The sequence below is a fragment of the Onychostruthus taczanowskii genome, unplaced genomic scaffold, assembly GCF_017590055.1.
Source record: "Onychostruthus taczanowskii isolate IOZ18803 unplaced genomic scaffold, ASM1759005v1 scaffold193, whole genome shotgun sequence".
Classification (NCBI taxonomy): Eukaryota; Metazoa; Chordata; class Aves; order Passeriformes; family Passeridae; genus Onychostruthus; species Onychostruthus taczanowskii.
This window is the reverse complement of record NW_024499162.1, coordinates 157,527-175,077: the sequence shown is the minus strand read 5'-3', so window position 1 is coordinate 175,077 and position 17,551 is coordinate 157,527. Positions and strand designations below refer to the sequence as shown.

At 45.1% G+C, this 17,551-nt stretch overlaps 2 protein-coding genes across 2 annotated transcripts; one reads left to right on the top strand and one right to left on the bottom strand.

The window, feature by feature from the left end:
* Positions 1 to 1,602: 1,602 nt before the first annotated feature.
* EXOC8 (exocyst complex component 8) lies at positions 1,603 to 7,189 on the bottom strand. The gene is made up of 2 exons (XM_041402120.1): positions 5,551 to 7,189; positions 1,603 to 4,909 (listed from the first exon to the last, which is right to left on the bottom strand). The coding sequence occupies exons 1-2, from the start codon at positions 7,066 to 7,068 to the stop codon at positions 4,301 to 4,303; spliced, it is 2,127 nt and encodes a 708-aa protein (XP_041258054.1). The 5' UTR covers positions 7,069 to 7,189; the 3' UTR covers positions 1,603 to 4,300.
* On the top strand, positions 7,180 to 15,861 carry SPRTN (SprT-like N-terminal domain). The gene is made up of 5 exons (XM_041402121.1): positions 7,180 to 7,640; positions 8,873 to 8,972; positions 9,770 to 9,898; positions 10,657 to 10,924; positions 11,218 to 15,861. Exons 1-5 carry the CDS (start codon positions 7,180 to 7,182, stop codon positions 11,940 to 11,942), a joined length of 1,683 nt encoding a protein of 560 aa, XP_041258055.1. The 3' UTR covers positions 11,943 to 15,861.
* Positions 15,862 to 17,551: the final 1,690 nt, after the last annotated feature.

Below are 17,551 nucleotides of genomic sequence, written 5' to 3'. Positions count from 1 at the left end.
CAACCCTGTGTCCAAGGTGGCTCAATCAAATTCTGATCTATTACTCCAGTCAGCATCCCTTGAAGTGGTAAATGAGACATAAATCCATTTTCGACACAGTTTGAGGTGTTTCTCCACTATCCCTCAGACTTTGTTGGGATTGAAGGCATATCAGAACTCCTGAACCTGTGAGCAAAAAGATGTCTGTGGTCACAGAGCTGCTTGACAGATAAGCCCCATGCCAGGTTTGATTTTCATCAGAAAAAATACACTGAAGAGTCTGTAAAACTACTAATAATTTTAAGTAAAAGGTAACCCAATTCAATTGAAATAGCTGGGCAGCAAAGGGAGTGTAAATCCCTTACACAAAGGGAGTGTAACTCCCTTACTCCTTTGTGTAACAACTTACTCAAAGAGTGTGTAAGTTGTAACAACAGGGGGTGGGGACCTTCTCTGTTACTGTGCTGGAGTGCAAATCTGCTCTGTGAGCATGGAGTTACACAGAAATTTCAGTGCAACATTGAAGTAAAATGACCAGAGGTCACACAAACTTGACTCTGAGAAGTCACTAATCTGAACATTTTACAGGAGACATAAAACTGTAGCTGGGACAAGCAACTTTTCACATCTCTGCAGGGGCTTGAAGTGTAGCAGTGTTTTTCAGGCAGAACACAAGTCACATGTTGGTGTGACTCACCTTAAAGAAAAGCAGAAAGGTGAGATACTCTAGAGGACACCTGCCAACGGTACAGAAACAACTCAGGAAAACAGGAAGAACTAAAAAACGAACAGTACAAGAATTAAAAAATACAGAACACAACCACTACCAAGGAATGAAAAAGACCTGACCATAACATAATTTTCTGCAGCATCTTCTTCCCTCAGCATGCTACCCCAAACCTGCCAAGCCACACTGCAGGGCAGCACAGCTTACATGCCTGTGCCTGCTCGCAGCCTGCTGAGGTTTCAGTGCACAAAGCTCCACCTAGTGAGAGGACAGGCTGTACTACACATTCAGCACACAAGGTAAGTTTGGACGGACTCGGCACAAAAAAATCTGGAAGGCAACCCTTTAGCATTATGTTGCCTCGGTGCTGATAATCCATCTCACACACATATACAAAGTCCCATCAGACGAGAGTACAGCCTCTCTATGTTCAGAAATACTTTCTTCCAGCACCACCTTGCTGAAGTGACTTTGTAAGAATGTAACTGAAGTGACATCACTTGGCTTTCATCAGCTGGCTGCTGCTCACCTCCCCAGGTGAGGGGACTGACCTGAAGCGCTCTGACTTCACTGGAACTCCAACTTCAAACCAACCTCCTCTTTCTGATGATCAAAACAGATACACCACTAGTGCTGTAGGTCCAAAAGTTTTAATACATGGTCCTTACTGTAAGTTCAGAAAAGTTATTGCATTAAATTCTAATACATAAATTTACCTGAATTTTAAAAAATAGTTTTACACAATTTTGCCACAGCACCAAAGGAAAACAGATTTTATATACAGTTGTCTCAAAAAAAACCAATATTAGTGCCTTCTCAAATTAGCAGAACTGTAGTTCATTCAGTAGTTACTGCAAATCCCAACCTGAACAACACTATTGCCACAAGTGTACAGCTCAGGAAAAGGAAAGTGCCATTCCAAAACTGAAATTTATTAAACTATGACTCAGCATACACTGATTTTTCTCTGTTAACCAAGTTAACATAAAAGGGTGTTTAGTTTAATTCCACACCATTTTCTTTATATTAGGTTTTCTTTTGTGATTACTTAGAGTCACAAGTTACAAAATATCAATACCACTTTTAGCAGTTCATACAATCCACACCTGTTTGAATTGTGACAGGCACAACATGATGTTTGATGGCTCAAATGAAAAAATTCTCTGATGCATTAAAACCAACATCAGTGTAAGCCCACTGCTCCATGGATCACAGCAGAGACAAAATCAGCAGGCTCAGTGTGCCATAAATAGACTGATGAAGGGCTCAGTGAGAGGCATAACAGAGCATATGGCAAAATTACATTCTACATTTCATCCTCTGCTGAGGGTAAACTTCTATACCAGCTCACAACAGAAGCATGAAGAGAGCTCTCCTCCTTTTCAGCCTCATGTGAATGCTTGGGAATTGGGAAACTACCATTCAGCTACTTGCATTAAATCCCCGAGCATCACAATAATCAGTCTAGAACTCCAGATCTAACCCTTCTCTTGCAAACACACACAAAGATAAGGCTCATCTGTATTTATTCTGCTTTCTTCTGCTGTTAAATAAAAATAAATATATCCACGTTCACAGAAAATAAAGCCATCTATTCTCCCTCTCTTCCAAAATACCAATTCTCTCTACAGAGAGCTCTCTTATCATTCACTTGAAAGTATTTCTCAGATTAGGTTTTCCACTTTCAACAGATGACAGAGATTGTATTACTTTGCTATATTTCACTAGATTCTGATATCAAAAACAGTTCACTACTGAAATAACACCAATAGGACTTTCTCTCTCTTTGACAGAAATGTTACACAAGTTCTAACTCACTGTCCCTGTCCCTTAAAATAAACGTAGAGCTATTTCACCAGTTTTCAATCAATGCAAGATGGGAGCAAGTTACCCTTTAAAAACATTCTGTATGACTTTTTTGTGAGTTTCTAGCAAAAGGCCCAAACACTGAAAAGCAAGTGAGCAGAGACAAGAGGATGCTTTGCAAAATCTGACAGTTCAAAAGGCACCCAAAGAGCAAGAGAACAAAACCCAGCACTCAAGTGGAAACTGCATTGAACTAGCACTATGAAAATGGGGAGAAATTAAGAAGCTTCGGTATAACAGTTACACAGAATGTTTTACTAGTGATACCTTTTGTTTGCCAAGGCATTCATTACCATGGTACAAACTGCAAGAGCTTTAATTTGAAAGTGCTATAGGAATAGGATATTTAATTATTCCAGTGAAGGACGCTTTCTGAGGGACTGATCACAAGGTCCCTTAGCTGTAACATGATTTTCTCACAACTGTTTGCAGAGAAGCAGAAGTTTGTGCAGCTTAAAAGTTGAAGCTGACAGCTTTCCAAAGCCATCCTTGACACAAGACTTGGCTTACTTTATTTTCACAGACATACACTGCATGAGACAGCCAACACCATTCAATCCAAACACTAAGAGCATTTGCATAAACTTTCCCCATCAACATTAAAATCACCAACCAAATCCTTGTGATTTCTGCAAAAAAGATAGTTCTTCTTGCTTATTGCTGTATTACAGGAAATGATGCTAGTTCTTGCAGGAGACAGTGTATATTTCAAAGTTCACATCTCTTACAAAAAGCCTCACAGTCTCTTCACCGGGTGTTGGTTCTGTACAGCAAAACTAGCATTCCATTTCTTCCAAATGAAACAGTCCCTTCAGTCCCTCTCCCTGCCCTGCATGTCTCAAGAGCATTTATGCCTCTGCACTATGGTTCCCCAACCAGGAGACAACAGCCCATAATGCATTTGTGACAACACCTCAAGCAACAGTGCACACTTCACTAAATGGACACGACCCCAATTAGATCTATGAGAAAACATGGAAGAGGAACACAAAGAGGAAGGGAAGCAATTTATTCTCACTTCTCTTGAAGTGAACAAATGGTTCTGACAGCAGGTTTGTTTTCAGACAGCTATAACTTAGGCTGACAGGCCAGCTTATTTAACCGAAGAAGCCCCTTCACCCAAATACCAGAACCTATACTAAAACCATTTTTATTTCAATCTGCCTCTGAAATGAATAATCTCAATGTTAAAGAAAAGTCTGCATTGCTACCACAAAAATCACATTGTGCAAATCCATGTCATTTATCTACAGTGCTGAGTCACATCTGGGTGGTGGATGTGCCTTCCTGAATACCACACCCTGGGAATGGTTCTGCATTTCCCCTCCTACCAGAACACTGCCTTAAAAAAGAACTGCTACAGTGACTCCATGAGACTTGATCTTTTCCTGCCATCTGCTGTACATGTATTCAAGACTTGCACAAACAATTGGCCAAAATTTGTGTATTACAGTTATTTCCCAAGTCACAAAGACTACACAAGCCCTTCGTACAGGATATGCTGTCCAAGGACACGTGACCTCCACCTCCTCATTTCCCTACACCCCATCCACCAAGTAAAGCATTGCATGCTTGCTGGGATTGAGTCAAAGTCTTCATGTTCTGGAATGCAGCAGACAAGAGTTCTGCATCTTTCAGGGACTCAACAAAACCCTGTTTAGTTCATCTGTTCAATGTACATCTTCAGTAAGTGCTGCCACCTTGTTCCCGGGAACAGTTAGGTTCACTTCACACCACAGAGGTGGTACTTTCCGGATTTACACGCATCAATCTTGAGGCATTTCTCAGATCCTGCAGCTGCTTGGCTGGCTTTCCAACTCCTTCCTCAAACCTTTTTTCCACAACAGGAAGGACAGTTTCATACAGGAAAGAGGCGTTCTGCCTAATGAATGCTTTTTTCTCAGGGTCCTGTTCACACCGTAAACTGTAATCGACATGCTGGACAGCCACCAGGATGATTTCCACAAGACTCTCCAGGAGAACCATATGTAGCTCTGGAAAGTAAAGCTTTAATGCTTCCTCCAAGAAGGCCATAGTCTGCTTAGTGAAAGCTACTACAGTGTAACTGAGGTTGACCCAGCAGTCATCACCTGTGTATTGGTCAAAATTGCCCACCCCACAGCTCCTCATCTCCTCCCTGAGCTTCCCCAGCGCCTCTGGAGTCATCAGGTTCATCTTTCTCCACATCTCCTCAGAGTTGCGGTGCTTGGTGGCCTCGATGATGATGTCCTTGTAGCTCTGCAAAGCACCTTTGATATCCTTTACCAGGAGGGCGTGAATGATGAAGGTGAGATCCAGTCCAATCTCGCTCAGCTGCTTGCAGTGCTCTTTAGCCACCTGGGATAACAAAGAAAAGCAAAGGATGGTATTACTGTGCAGGCTCCCTTTACATTTTACACATTCATCAAATTTATCTCAGAAAACTGAGAAGGGTTACTCATACTTATTTCTCGTGCTTTAAGAATCTCATTAATGAGAAATTAGTAACTGAAAGATACACTCTGGCTGTCAAAAATACTCTCTACAATTACACACATAAGCTTTTTTTCCCCCTCCTCCCAATTAGCAACTGAAACAAAGCATAACCTGAGAAAGTTAGTCTTGCAAAAAAAGTACGAAAATATAGCTAAGGACAGCCTTGGAAAACAAAGAGAAAGTTTTGAAGTACTTGCAATTCAGGTGTAGCTCATGTAAATTTTAGGACCTTCTACTAGTTAAAGGCAAATTGAGAATCAACACATTTTGCATTCCTGATAAAGGCAGGGTTTTCCTTGACACGCATTATAAACTTAAGGCTTTCCTCTGTTAAACTGAAAAAAACGAAACAAACCTCAAATGAATATTAATCTTTCAATGCAGAAAACCTCTCTGGAGACCCACACAAGAGTCAACAACTAAACTAGAGTTAGAAAAGATACTTTAAAGCTTTGAAGCCTTTGTTGCTGTGCCCCACCACTCCCGCGTTTGGACTCTCCTACCTTGACACACTCTGCCGCAGTTGACAAACTCTCTTTGCTATCAAATACTTGCTTACTGAAGGCATCTACAAACATCCTCATGGACGAGCGGGCCCAGACAACAAAGGCCGAGTAGCAGCCGCTGTTGCCGGCGAAGTCCGTCTCAAACTCCCTGGCCGTCTCCAGGAGGCTGGTGAAGAAGACATGGCAGAGCTTGTGGATGTAGAGCAGCGTGGCGCCCTCGATGCGCAGCTGCCGGATGGCGGTCTGCACCGCGGCTGCCCGGTTCTTCAGGAACAGCTCGCAGGCCTTGGTGGACTGGCCCAGGCGAATGAGCTGGGACACGGCTCGGCGGGTGGCCCGCGGCCCTCCTCGCAGCGAGCGGTCTGGAGACAGCTCGAACACCAGCACATCTGTGAGCTGCCGGACGCGCTCGTCCACCTTGGCCCGCAGCTCCTTCACGGGCTGGCTCACAGGCTTGTCCGCCAGGTACTCGTTCAGTTTATCCAAGAGGTCCACCGCCCCCTCGAAGTCCCGCTGAGCAATGCAGACGTCGAGGTCCTCGGGCAGTTCCTGGATCCACTCAAGTGACAGGTCAACGACCTCCTCCTCAGCGGAAGGCTCATCCTCCTCCTCCTCGTCCTCGTCGAAGGGGTTGGTGGATTCGGGGGGCGTTGGGGCGGGCCGGGGCAGGGCCTCCTGCTCCAGGCGTCGCTTCTCGCTGAGGGCACGGTTGCGCTTGGTCTCCTCCAGCACCTCCAGCCACTCCTTCTTGATCTTGGCGTTCTCAGCCTGGAAGATGCGGCTCTCGGGGAACATGAGCAGCTTGAACATGTCCTTCATAGGCGGGTTGTCCTTGACGTTGACCACGGCCAGCCCGTCGAGGGGGTACAGGGCATCGTAGCGGTAGGCGCCGCGGCGGTTGGGCAGGGCGGTGGCCACGAGCAGGCAGTCGTTCATGAGGAAGGCGTGCACCCGCTGGATCTGCGCCATGTGGTCGGCGTCGTACTCCACCAGGTCGCCGTTGTAGACCAGGTACTTGCCAGGGCTCTCGGGCAGGAGGTCGCGGCAGCCCTCCACCTTCTCCAGGAGGGTGGTGAGAGTGCGCTGCCGCCCCTCCTCGTTGGCCGCCGCATCCTTGGCCGACAGCGGCAGGAAGGGGTCGGCGGCGGCGGCGCGGCGGGCGCCCAGCGCGGGGTCGTCGCGGTCGGCCTGGAGGAGCAGGGCCTGGGTGACGGCCTCCATGATGCCCTTCTGCTCGGTGAGGATGTGGCTGAGCTGGTACATCTCGCTCTCCAGGTAGCTGATCTCCCGCGCCGTCTCGATGAACTGCCGGTAGTTTTGGTAGACGTTGCGCTTCAGGCTCTGCGCCGTCTCCTCGCTCAGCGCCTGGATGCGCTGCCGGTGCTCCTGCAAGTCCCGGTCCCCGTCCGACTGCTGCGACAGCTGCTTCACGTACTCCCCCGCCGCGAAGCCGCCCGACTCCAGCTGCCGCCGCAGCCGGCTCCCGCCGCCGCCCTCGCCCAGCGACAGTGCCATGTCCGCGCCGCAGCCGCCGCCCGGTACCCGCCCGGCCGCCACCAGACAGGACACCGCGCCGCGCCTGCGCCCCGCGGCTCGGCGGCAGGAGGGGCTGCCCGCGGTGACGCGATGGGGCCGCGCCGGGCCGGGCGAGGGCGGAGGGAAGGAAAGGAAGGGAAGGACGGGAAGAAGGGAAGTGGCGAAGGGGACGCTGGCGGCGCGCGCACTCGGAAGGACGCGGCAGCCGCAGCCCGCGGGTCGGTGCTGCGCGTGCGCCGCGGTGGCTGCGGCTTCCGATTGCAGCTCTGCCGGCCGACGGGAGCCGCGCTCGGGATGGAGGACGAGGATTTCTTGTTAGCGCTCAGGCTGCAGAGGGAGTGGGAAGAGCAGGACAAGGCGGCGGCAGCAGCAAAGCGCCCTGATGTCTCTCCGTACCGCTCATCCCTCCGCCCGCTGTCTGTGGTGGACGAGGCGTGGGAGCTGCTGGACCCCAGCCCTGACGTTCATGGCCTGTTCGTGCACTTCAACCAGACGCTCTTCTGGGGCAAACTGGAGGCTGTCACGGTGTCCTGGAGCCCCCGCATGACCAGGTGCGGCACCGGGGGGTGTGGGGCCAAGCGCGGCCGAGCTCCCGGGGAGCGTGGGGCGGTCGCAAGGGCGGGCAGGCCGATCCTTGTGTTTCGGGAGCTGCCCGATCCTTGTGTTTCGGGAGCTGCCCGATCCTTGTGTTTCGGGAGCTGCCCGCCGTGCCTCCGCCCCGGCAGCGGGCGGCGGGAAGGGCCGGCACCCGTGAAGCCGCAGCGTGGGGCTGCGAGTGTCGGGGAGGAGCTGTCACTTGTCACTCTGTGCTGCTCCTCGCTGTGCCCCCATAGCGCCGTGCTGCTGCCGTGGCTTCTCTTCCCGGGCACTTGGATGTTCCGCATCTCCGGCAGGGTTCGTTCGGCGGGACATGAGTTGGTCGCTGTCGTTGTCTCGCTTGTCTTGCTTCTGTCGTCCCTAGCAGCCATCAGTGGCTTTCCCCGGGGTGCGGGCAAGCCGGAGGGATGTTGAAATGGAAAAAATTACTTTGTCTTAGGTGGTTTGTGTGGAAACCTCACGTACTCTGTTGCTGCTCTGGTTCTCAGTCTTTATGATAGTTTTACTGCACGGCAGATAGGCAAATATGAACCAATAATAGTATATTAGAAAAATGTAGAATGGGCTAGGAAGGGGAATACAGAAGAGATCTGAGGTTAAACAAACCCAGGAATCTTTGAAGTGCAGTTCTGAAGTCTGCAGTTCTGCAGCAGATGCAGTTGCTGGCGGCTGGAGTCCCACTGCCTCTGCTGGCTGCGGTATTCTTTAGGCATTTGGAAATAGTTGCATATTGCACTGATAGGGACTAACTCAGTAGGACTAACACAGACAAAAACCGTGGTGTTTGCTGGATTAGTGCACAGAAGTGGAGGTATATGTAGGTTTGCTATGAGCCAAAAGTTGATGAAGGGAGGGAAATTGAAACAACCTGCAATTAAGTCAGCGTTTGCTGCCGTGAATCTCCAGCCTCCGTGTAGTGTATTTCAGTCCATCGCAAGTCCTAAAGGAAATGTTCTTCTGCCTTCAAAACAGATTTTTCTACTTTAAGGAACTTGTGGGTTTTTTTTTTTCCTTTGCTTAATGATGCTGAGCGTTTCAAGTAACTACTCAAAGTGATTTTATTCCATGTTCTGTGTGACCTAGCATGTGTTTACAGGGGTTGGCATTTTAACTTAAATTCTCCATTTTCTTCATGTGCTGCAGAAACAAATAGATTTTCATATTTTCTTTCTCCTTTTCCTTTCAGCTCTGCTGGTATCTGTTCATATCATGAAAGAAGTGGGCTGTGTTCCATTCGTCTCAGTGAGCCGCTTCTAAAGTTACGGCCAAGGAAGGATCTTGTGGAGGTATTTGGGCATGGCTTAAGAATCTGCACATAAAGTGTATTGTGCCCACCCCCCACTTCATACAAACATTTTAGATTTCATAGTGGGATTCTTTTATGCAGTAACTTGCAGGTCATGAAATAGTGGTGGCTTTACTGTTATGTTCATGTAGCTTGTGTTACAGTGCCATGGTAATCTTTAGTTTTATGCTTCTAAGTGGGCAACTGCAAGTGGAAGTCTAAAGTCACTCGTTTATTTTATTGACTTTATATAGAGGAAAAAAACACCCCAAGTTTTTAACTCCTAAATTATCCTTTAATATTCAAAGCAAACGTGGACTGTAGTTTCTAAAGGGCCAACAGCAGAAAATAAGGATATAGGATATGACTTAACATGACATTTTGTTGCTCCTTGGGCCTCTGCCAGAGCTGCTGCTTTGAGCTGGCTGAACATTCAAATTTGCCTAAGAACAGAAGTGCTGTAGGCTTTCAGCTTGCTCAAAAGTGGCTCTTTTTTGGGGGCGTATAGGGGATGATATCTTTAAAGATGTGATTTAAGTTTGAAGGTTATTTCTTCTTTTTGGAATGCTGCTTATTGGAGTGATATTATGCAGCATGTTTTAGTGATATTCAAGAAATAGGGGTAATTTGGTTTGATAGATCAATTACATTTTTATGACCCAGACCGAATATGTGAATATAATCAAGGATAAGATCAGTAACCACAATCTGTGTAGAAGAGTGAAATACTTGCAGCTTAATCATGAAACTGAAAATGCAGTGCTTTTCAATGACTATCTAATGGTTGCATAATTTCAGACACTGTTGCACGAAATGATCCATGCCCTGCTCTTTGTTACTCATAACTACAAAGATCGTGAGTCTCATGGACCGGAGTTCTGCAAGCACATGCGTCGCATTAATCTCTTGACTGGAGCCAATGTCACAGTAAGAATAATCCTCTTCGCCTGATTTAACAGAGCTTTCTTCCTGGTTTGCTGTTTTAGTTGACTGGTGCAGAATAAGTAATGTTCTTATTAGACACTCCACAGTTGGTACCGATACAAATTTGCATCCAAGTGTGTGCCAGTGCCAGTTATTTGCTGGGGATGGTGGTGGGAACAGGTTGGGGAAGCTGTGGCGAGCTATTAGTGATGTAATTTTCAGGTATGTTCTCTGTAAGAAATTGTCTTTAAGCCTTTTTGGTAAACTAGAAAGAGCTTAAATGGTAGCAGGGACAGAAATGCTCCATGTGAAGAGCAGTGAACATTTATGTCAATAGAGGGTAATGATATTTATGTCAATATTTAAAAATAATGTGTCTAATAAGATCAATTAAGGTAATAGCTGAAAGGAGAATACAATACTGGTATTGTTTGCAATGCATTCTAAACAGTTCATATTCTAGGTGAAACTGTAGATAGATTTCCAAAGTGATTTTATTGCAGTTCCAACAAGATAACCAGGACATATTCCTACACATCCTATCTTTTTTTTTTAAGGTTTTGTTTTAGTGGTAGCTAAATGTTGATCAAATTTCACACAGGTCCAGCTCTTTTTACTGCTAATATAAAAATCACAGCAGTAGTGTAAGGAATTGAATGGAAATAGATTATTTAAAAAATATTATAGATGATATAAAATTTGTAACTTCCTGAATGACTGGTTTTTTTTGTGGGTTTTTTTGTTTGTTTTTTTAAACATAGATCTATCACAATTTTTATGATGAGATTAATTTGTACCGCCAGCACTGGTGGCGATGCAATGGCCCCTGCCAAAGCAGAGCACCTTACTTTGGATATGTGAAGCGCTCCATGAACAGAGCACCCTCTGCACATGACTTCTGGTGGGATGAACATCAAAGGACATGTGGGGGCACATTCACAAAAGTGAAGGAGCCAGACAAATTCTCAGAGAAGTCCAAGCAGAAAACTCAGACAGCAAAACCTCCACATTTCAAGTCAACTAACAAAGGTATTTTATGATTTATTTTTTTTCTTTTCCAAACTGATTTTTGTCTGGATGTTTTCTTGAACGAATATGGACCAAATACTACATCAGCTTGGTTTAGGTGTTACTGTTACATAGCCAAAGAACAGGACCTATTTGTTTGTGCACTTCTAGGCTGCCCCTCAGCTGAATTGTCTGCAAAAAGTTTAGTTTGATGCATTATTTTCAAGCAGCAGATTTTTTTGTGTGAAGCAACTCAAGCCCATGATTTTTTAATTAAAAAAATTATTAGCTTATTTTTTAATCTGCTTTTGCAGGCAAGACACAAATGCATGGTAATTGCAAAGACCTGACTCCTTTTAGCGGGATGGGATATCGGCTTGGAGGAGGAGATGATGTGCTTTCAGAGAAAAACACAAATGCCAGCAATTCCACTGCAAACAGTGAAGCACACGGCTCACTTCATCCTTCAGCAGTAAGGACAATACCAATTCCTAAAAATGAGATAAAACTGGAAAAATTACCCCATGGCAGCATCTTTCCGCTTCATACCAATGGTGCCAGTGAGAAGAGCAACTTAGCTTTAAAGCGTGAGTTTCCGAAACTCTCTGCTGCTAATACAGAAGGTGACGAGAACGAGTGCAGATTGCCTGCTTGGATGGCTCGAGTTGCTGAAGAAACATCAAGCCAAGGCTCACCAGTTGGCAAGAGGGCTATGCCATCTTCTAACTGGTCACCAAAACGAATTTGTTTGGAGCAGACCCCAAGAGCTCAGGGTGCATCTGAGAAAAAAAGCTTAGAATGTGTTAATACACTGCAGCAATGGCCAAAGAAGGAAGACAAAACTGCCTTTGAAAAGTATTTTCATAAAAAGGGGGTTACTGATGTCACTACAACCACAAAAACCAGAGTTGAATTTACACAGTCCTCTGCAAGTCCTAGCAATCCTGTGAGACAGGAGAGAAGAGTCAGTTGTCCTGTCTGTGAGACTGATGTTTTGGAATCTGAAATAAATGAGCATCTTGATTCTTGTCTTTCGTAGAACAGCAGCAGAAAGTTTCTTAAAAAGATAGACCAGGGCTGGAAACATTGTTTGAAAGGTAATTTTTGCTCAGGGTTTGCTTAGCTGTGGTTAAACTCCATGTGCCTGTTCTGAAATGAAATTTAAAATGTAGCTGACCTCCATATCCTCACACTAATAAGTAAAAATTGTGTGGAATGCTGCTAGGAATACTGGTAAAGACTGTTCCTGGACATGTCATAAAAGCTTTCATGATTTCCCAGTTGAACTTCCTTCAAGTGCTCTACAGGACAAATTAGGATTAAAGTGACATTACCTGCCAGTCTTTATTTTGCTTCTTCTGGAAGCCAGCCAGGTTCATGGTTAGCAGGCCAGTCAGTTGAGTACTAAAGCCGCTGTGCCATGAGAAGTTATGGGAAGCCTGGAAGCCAGGCAGGCATATGTGTTTCTTATGTGAGCTGCCTGAAACGTTCTCTTGGTGCACTAAGGTATTTAATGGGTTAAGCATTAAACAGTAATTCCTTACAATCACTAAAACTGATTGTATGTTTGCTTAAACATAAAAATCGTTTTATATTAATAGCTTTTAAACAAAATAGTTTTATATCTTCTTACTGTAATTTTAAATGGCTGTACATGTTTACAGTGTTACTGCTGCTCTCTTAACTCACTTTAAATGCTTCATATTTTAAAAAATATTGACACTACAAAAGTTTAATGTAAATTACTTTGTTCTTGCATACTCTGAATAAATTGTTACTGAAGTTTAAATTTCCACTAAGCCTGGCCATTTTGTGTCCTTACCAGTGGGTTCACCTGTATATAACAGTCTTGTTTATTAGAGCCTTTCTGTATTAACATTTTTCCTTCTTAAATGTCCCTGTAAAAACAGGTGCTATTGAATACAGATTGCATCAGCTGCTGCTTTCTCCATCCTGTTTTCAAAACAGTTTCACTATTTTTGCACTTCTGTGAAAAATTTTATGAATACTGATAGTAAATCTTGCTTTGCCATGTTAATTTTCTATACTTCCTTCTTAAAGCTGCAGCCATCTGTCAGTGCTTCCAGTGATACTTGACATTTTCAAGGACAGGACTACCAATAAATATTTGTATTATCTTATGTTTTTAAGATGAGGGTGAGAGTTGCACCACAAAGCATCTCTCACATTATGAAGCATTTTTGAGAGATATTTCCATTAAAATTGCTCTCTGCAGTTTCCTCATTTGACTTTCCTATTGTGACAGATGTGAGTAAAGGAGGAGGATTGTGGGTATTGCTAAATGTGTGGATTTTTCCCGATGTCTTCTTTTACTTCTGAATTTGAATGACAGAAAACAAATGAAGAATTTAGTGAATAGTGTAGCCTGTTGAGGGAGGGGGGAGCTTAAGCTGTAGGCAAGTCTGTCCCTCGTATACACATCCTAAAATAGATCATTGTCCAAACAATTGAGCAATTCTGGATTAGCTATGGAAAAATAGCACCTCTGTCATGTGTTTTTACAAGGAAGTATTCTAAGACTAGGATCTCTTTTATTCAGAGAGGAAGGCTTTGCAGTTGCTATTGATTGCAGGCTGTTTTAATGGGTCATGGCCACCTTCATTTTGAGTATGTTACTACAAATGCTGTTTCTGTGAAATGTTGTGCTTGAGTACAGTGTCCTGCCCACAAGGATAACAATGACTACCAGTATGTTTTTTAAATACGCTGCTCAATTTGGGTCAAAGATGAGAAATTCCATCCTCTCTATCAGCTTTGTCCTTGAGTGAGTTTAGATACTGCCTGGAACAACACACACTGTCAGTGTTGAGCCTTGAACAAACCCACTTCACTGAAATGCAGCCTAAGTTGCCTGAATGGAAACTTGAGAAACAAGTTAATAGGCTCTATTCCTGAGGCAAAGCAGCTGTGAAGGAGAGTCAGACGTATGTGTGCCTTTTGTCAATAGAAGGTTCTGCAAACTAAAGGAAAAAGCCTTCTCATTTTGTGGTGACCTACTAGGATTGCTCTGGATAATTCAGAGAGGAGTTCCAGAGGTTAAAACTGCCAAATGGAGTTTACTTGGCCCTTTCATTTTTATCAGAAGAGGCTGCTCTTCAGTTGCCTTGAAACTGGTTATCAGGCAAGAAATCTTGAAGGTTGAATATTAGCAAGTATTTTTTACTTTATGGAAATGTTACCTAGGAAGTTTTCATAATATTTGAGTTCTGATGAAGCAGTGGGAAGAATTTTTTCTCAGGGCTACTAAAATGTATTAGTATCTTGCAAGAAGATATGCAATATAAATAGTCTGGTTTAGAACATATTTTAGCAGCAATAGTGTGCGTTCATGTCTCCTTTAGTCCAACCTCTATTTGTTTTCACCTGGCATATCTGGGTCACATGGGAGAAGTGTATTCTCACAGCCACGTCAACCCTAATGCCTGTGCATAAGCTGATGAGGAGGCTATTTACATCTGGGTGGAAGCAGGCACCTCAGGCAGGGCAGGCCCTGCTGTTCACAGTGTTGAATCGGGACCCAGGTACCTGAGCCCCCTTTCTAGGAACATTTTCCAAGCGAACAACCAGAGGAATATTGCTCATTTGGAACAGGCTGTGCTACCTGCCTCTGGGCCAATGTAATGAAGGTCATCAGGTAATAATCTAGTACAAAATTAAAGGCTAGAGAGGGCTTTGACATAACTGGACAAGAAATGAATAATTCCTGAGGTGCAAAGTAGCTGTTCAAGCTTCCAAATTCCCTTGGTGCAGCAGGAGGACATGCAATAGACTAAATGGCTTGTGAGGATTTTCTTTCTCATGTGTTCTTCTGGAGCCCCTCAGTTCTCCTGCATTTTCCATGCACATAGCATCTCTTCAAGTAAAGCAAGACACACTTTACTGAAGGGTTAATAGCAAGAAGGAATCAACAAGAAGTTTCTGAGAAAAAAGACCGATGGACGTCTCTTCCAAGGGGGTGGAGCAATCCATGGTGATGGTGGTATGGTGCAGACTACTCTGGCTGGAGAATGTTATCAAACTGTCACCACAGCAGTTTGCCTCAGCACTGCTGGGTCTGGTCATCCTAGAATACCATGTCTGTGCCTTTTGTTGAATCCTGTCACCTTAAACACTAAAAGGTTGGACCTGGTGACCTCGTGAGGTTACACCTGCCCACATACCCCTGTGAGCATCTTTGTTGCAGCCTGATGATGGCAGCAGTGCAACTGCTGGGCTCCAGCAGCTGCTCCCTAACAGAGCCAGCATTCATCAGTCTTACACTCCAAAATGAAATACCCAAGTTCTTATTTGCATCTAGATTACTACTGCTCTCTTGAAGCCTTGGGATTTAAGAAACTATTTTTTAAAATATGAATGTAAAGACTCTGCACAAAAATTACCCTTGAAGTGTGGTTTGTGGGCAGACAGGCCATGAAAGAGACTTGCATTTCAGTACATGTGAAAATATGTGTGTGTGTGATTTCATAGACTAATGCGTATGGAAAAAAAAAGTTAAGACCCCAGAAGCTTTGTGTGGAGCTTTGGGATCCTTCAACAGGCCATTAGGTGGCACTCCTTGCACGTAAGGAATTCTTATTGCGTCCTCTAACGTGTGCGGAGGGAGAACAGAGAGTGCAGGACTGCAGGCTCGTATTTCACCTACCCTGAACTCCAGACTGAACGTGGACCAGCAGCAACCCTGACTGGGCCACACACAAGCTAAAGGAGGAGGGATAGTGCTGGTGGGGGGGAAATATCTGCACCTTGCTGGGAAATGAAAAGTAAATTCACAGCTAACTAGATTCCGTGAGTGATTCTTTAGCACTGTTGCAAGGACTGGGAAGATGAGAGGGTATCTCGTTTTTCCACTTCAGGGCTCAGGAGTAAGCCCAAAGGCATCCTTTTGTGGGTTACACATACCGCACTGCTTGCATTCGTTGCAGTGACAAAGCTCATTTTCTGTCACCATTTGGCATCAACACAGCTCTGCAAGACATGGAGAACAGAGTTTTAGGAAGTCAGAGGGGTTTATAAAAAGCCAGGGAGCCAGAGGGGTGTAACAGGCCCAGGGAAGGGTAGTATACGATAGGTGAGAAAGCTTAAATGGGATGTGGCCATGGCCTTAATTCCTGTTTCCTTTTAGCTTCTGCCAGGCCAGGCTGCTTTAAGACTAGATTAAATTCCTAAGCAGGTGCAGCAGCTTGGCCTCGATAGCTCACTCTGTCTCTGTTCCATCCATCACCTTTCATTTACATAATTTCACGTGCTCTTTTGCCTTAGTATGTCTTGGACGTGACATTTCCTAAACTGTATAACAAAGAATTTTTGAAGGGGCAAAACCCAACAAGTCAAGTATTTGGCTTCACCATTGCTTAAAAGCAGAGATTGCTTTATTTTTCTTTAACTGATGTCAATCTTTGGATCATAATTTTTGTATTTATTGCAAGTACCTTCTCTTCAGAGAGCTGTCACTAGTGGCATAAAATGTCTGGGGCAAGATGTGGGCTAGAGCTCAATGAAGGCCTGGCTCAGGATATGAGCTATATTATGGTTTAGTTGGAGGTTTTAATTCTTCTTGTGGCCTCAGTAAGCAATTTACAATGGCAGGAATGGTCATAGGGCCCCTCTGCTCTTACCCCACTTTCTCCCCACTGTTTTGCTGCCCTTCCTTTGTTTTCCCACTGACACTGGTCTCTTCCCTGGAGCATCCCAGTAATGATCTGCTTTCTTCCCAAAGGATCCCCTGAGTGGGTGTGCTACCACTGATCCATAAGCAGTTTTTGATTTGCTGGGAAAGTGTTGTGTTTGCAGGCAGGCACAAAACTGAAGTGCAAGCGACTCAGGTGGAAGGTGCCCTCCTGCAGCTGCCAGTGCAGCCTGCGCAGGGTGGCACAGGGCCTGGCTGCAGCACCAACAGCAAGCAAATCTCCCTGGTGTGTCACAGGGCTGGGCACAGGCTGCTCCGGGTACTGCGGCTCCGCAAGGACATGGCACAGATCTGGGCTCCTCTGGCAGATGGCAAACAGAAACATAACCAAAGGGAAGAGTCATCCTGAGGATAAGCCAACACCCCAGGGCTTCAGAGAGGATGGCACCTGTATCAGGTGCCAGGATTATGGATAGCTGCAAGTAAGGGACTCTGGTCTTAAATCTGCTGTGTTCCCCAGGCTGTGCTGCTAAGAATCCTTTGGGTTGTTCCTTTGATTTACATTTAGCAGTACCCACATGGGAAATTTAATTTAAAGAAGAGAAAAAATTTTCATTCAGCTAGGGTGGCTGAACATGGGAAGTGGTTTTCTGCAGAGGTTGTGGAGGGTCCATCCTTGAAGATACTTAAATCCCAAATGGACATGGTCTTAGGCAACCAGATTTGGGTGACCTTGTTAAAGGGCAGGAGAGCTGGACCAGACCACCTTCAGGAACCCCTTCCCACATAAACAGCCTTGGGTTTCCACCTAACAACCCCAGGAGCACTTCAGGTCAAATTGAAATTGCAGCTGAAGGTAATTAAGGTCCACCTGCTTGCTCTTGCCCTGGTATATCCCAGAGGTGCTCACACCCTCTCTTACCATCAGCTGACTTCCAGCTGGGCATTTCTTCCTCTCCCTGCAAGGTTGGGCGTGGGCAGCTCTCATCACTGCCACCATG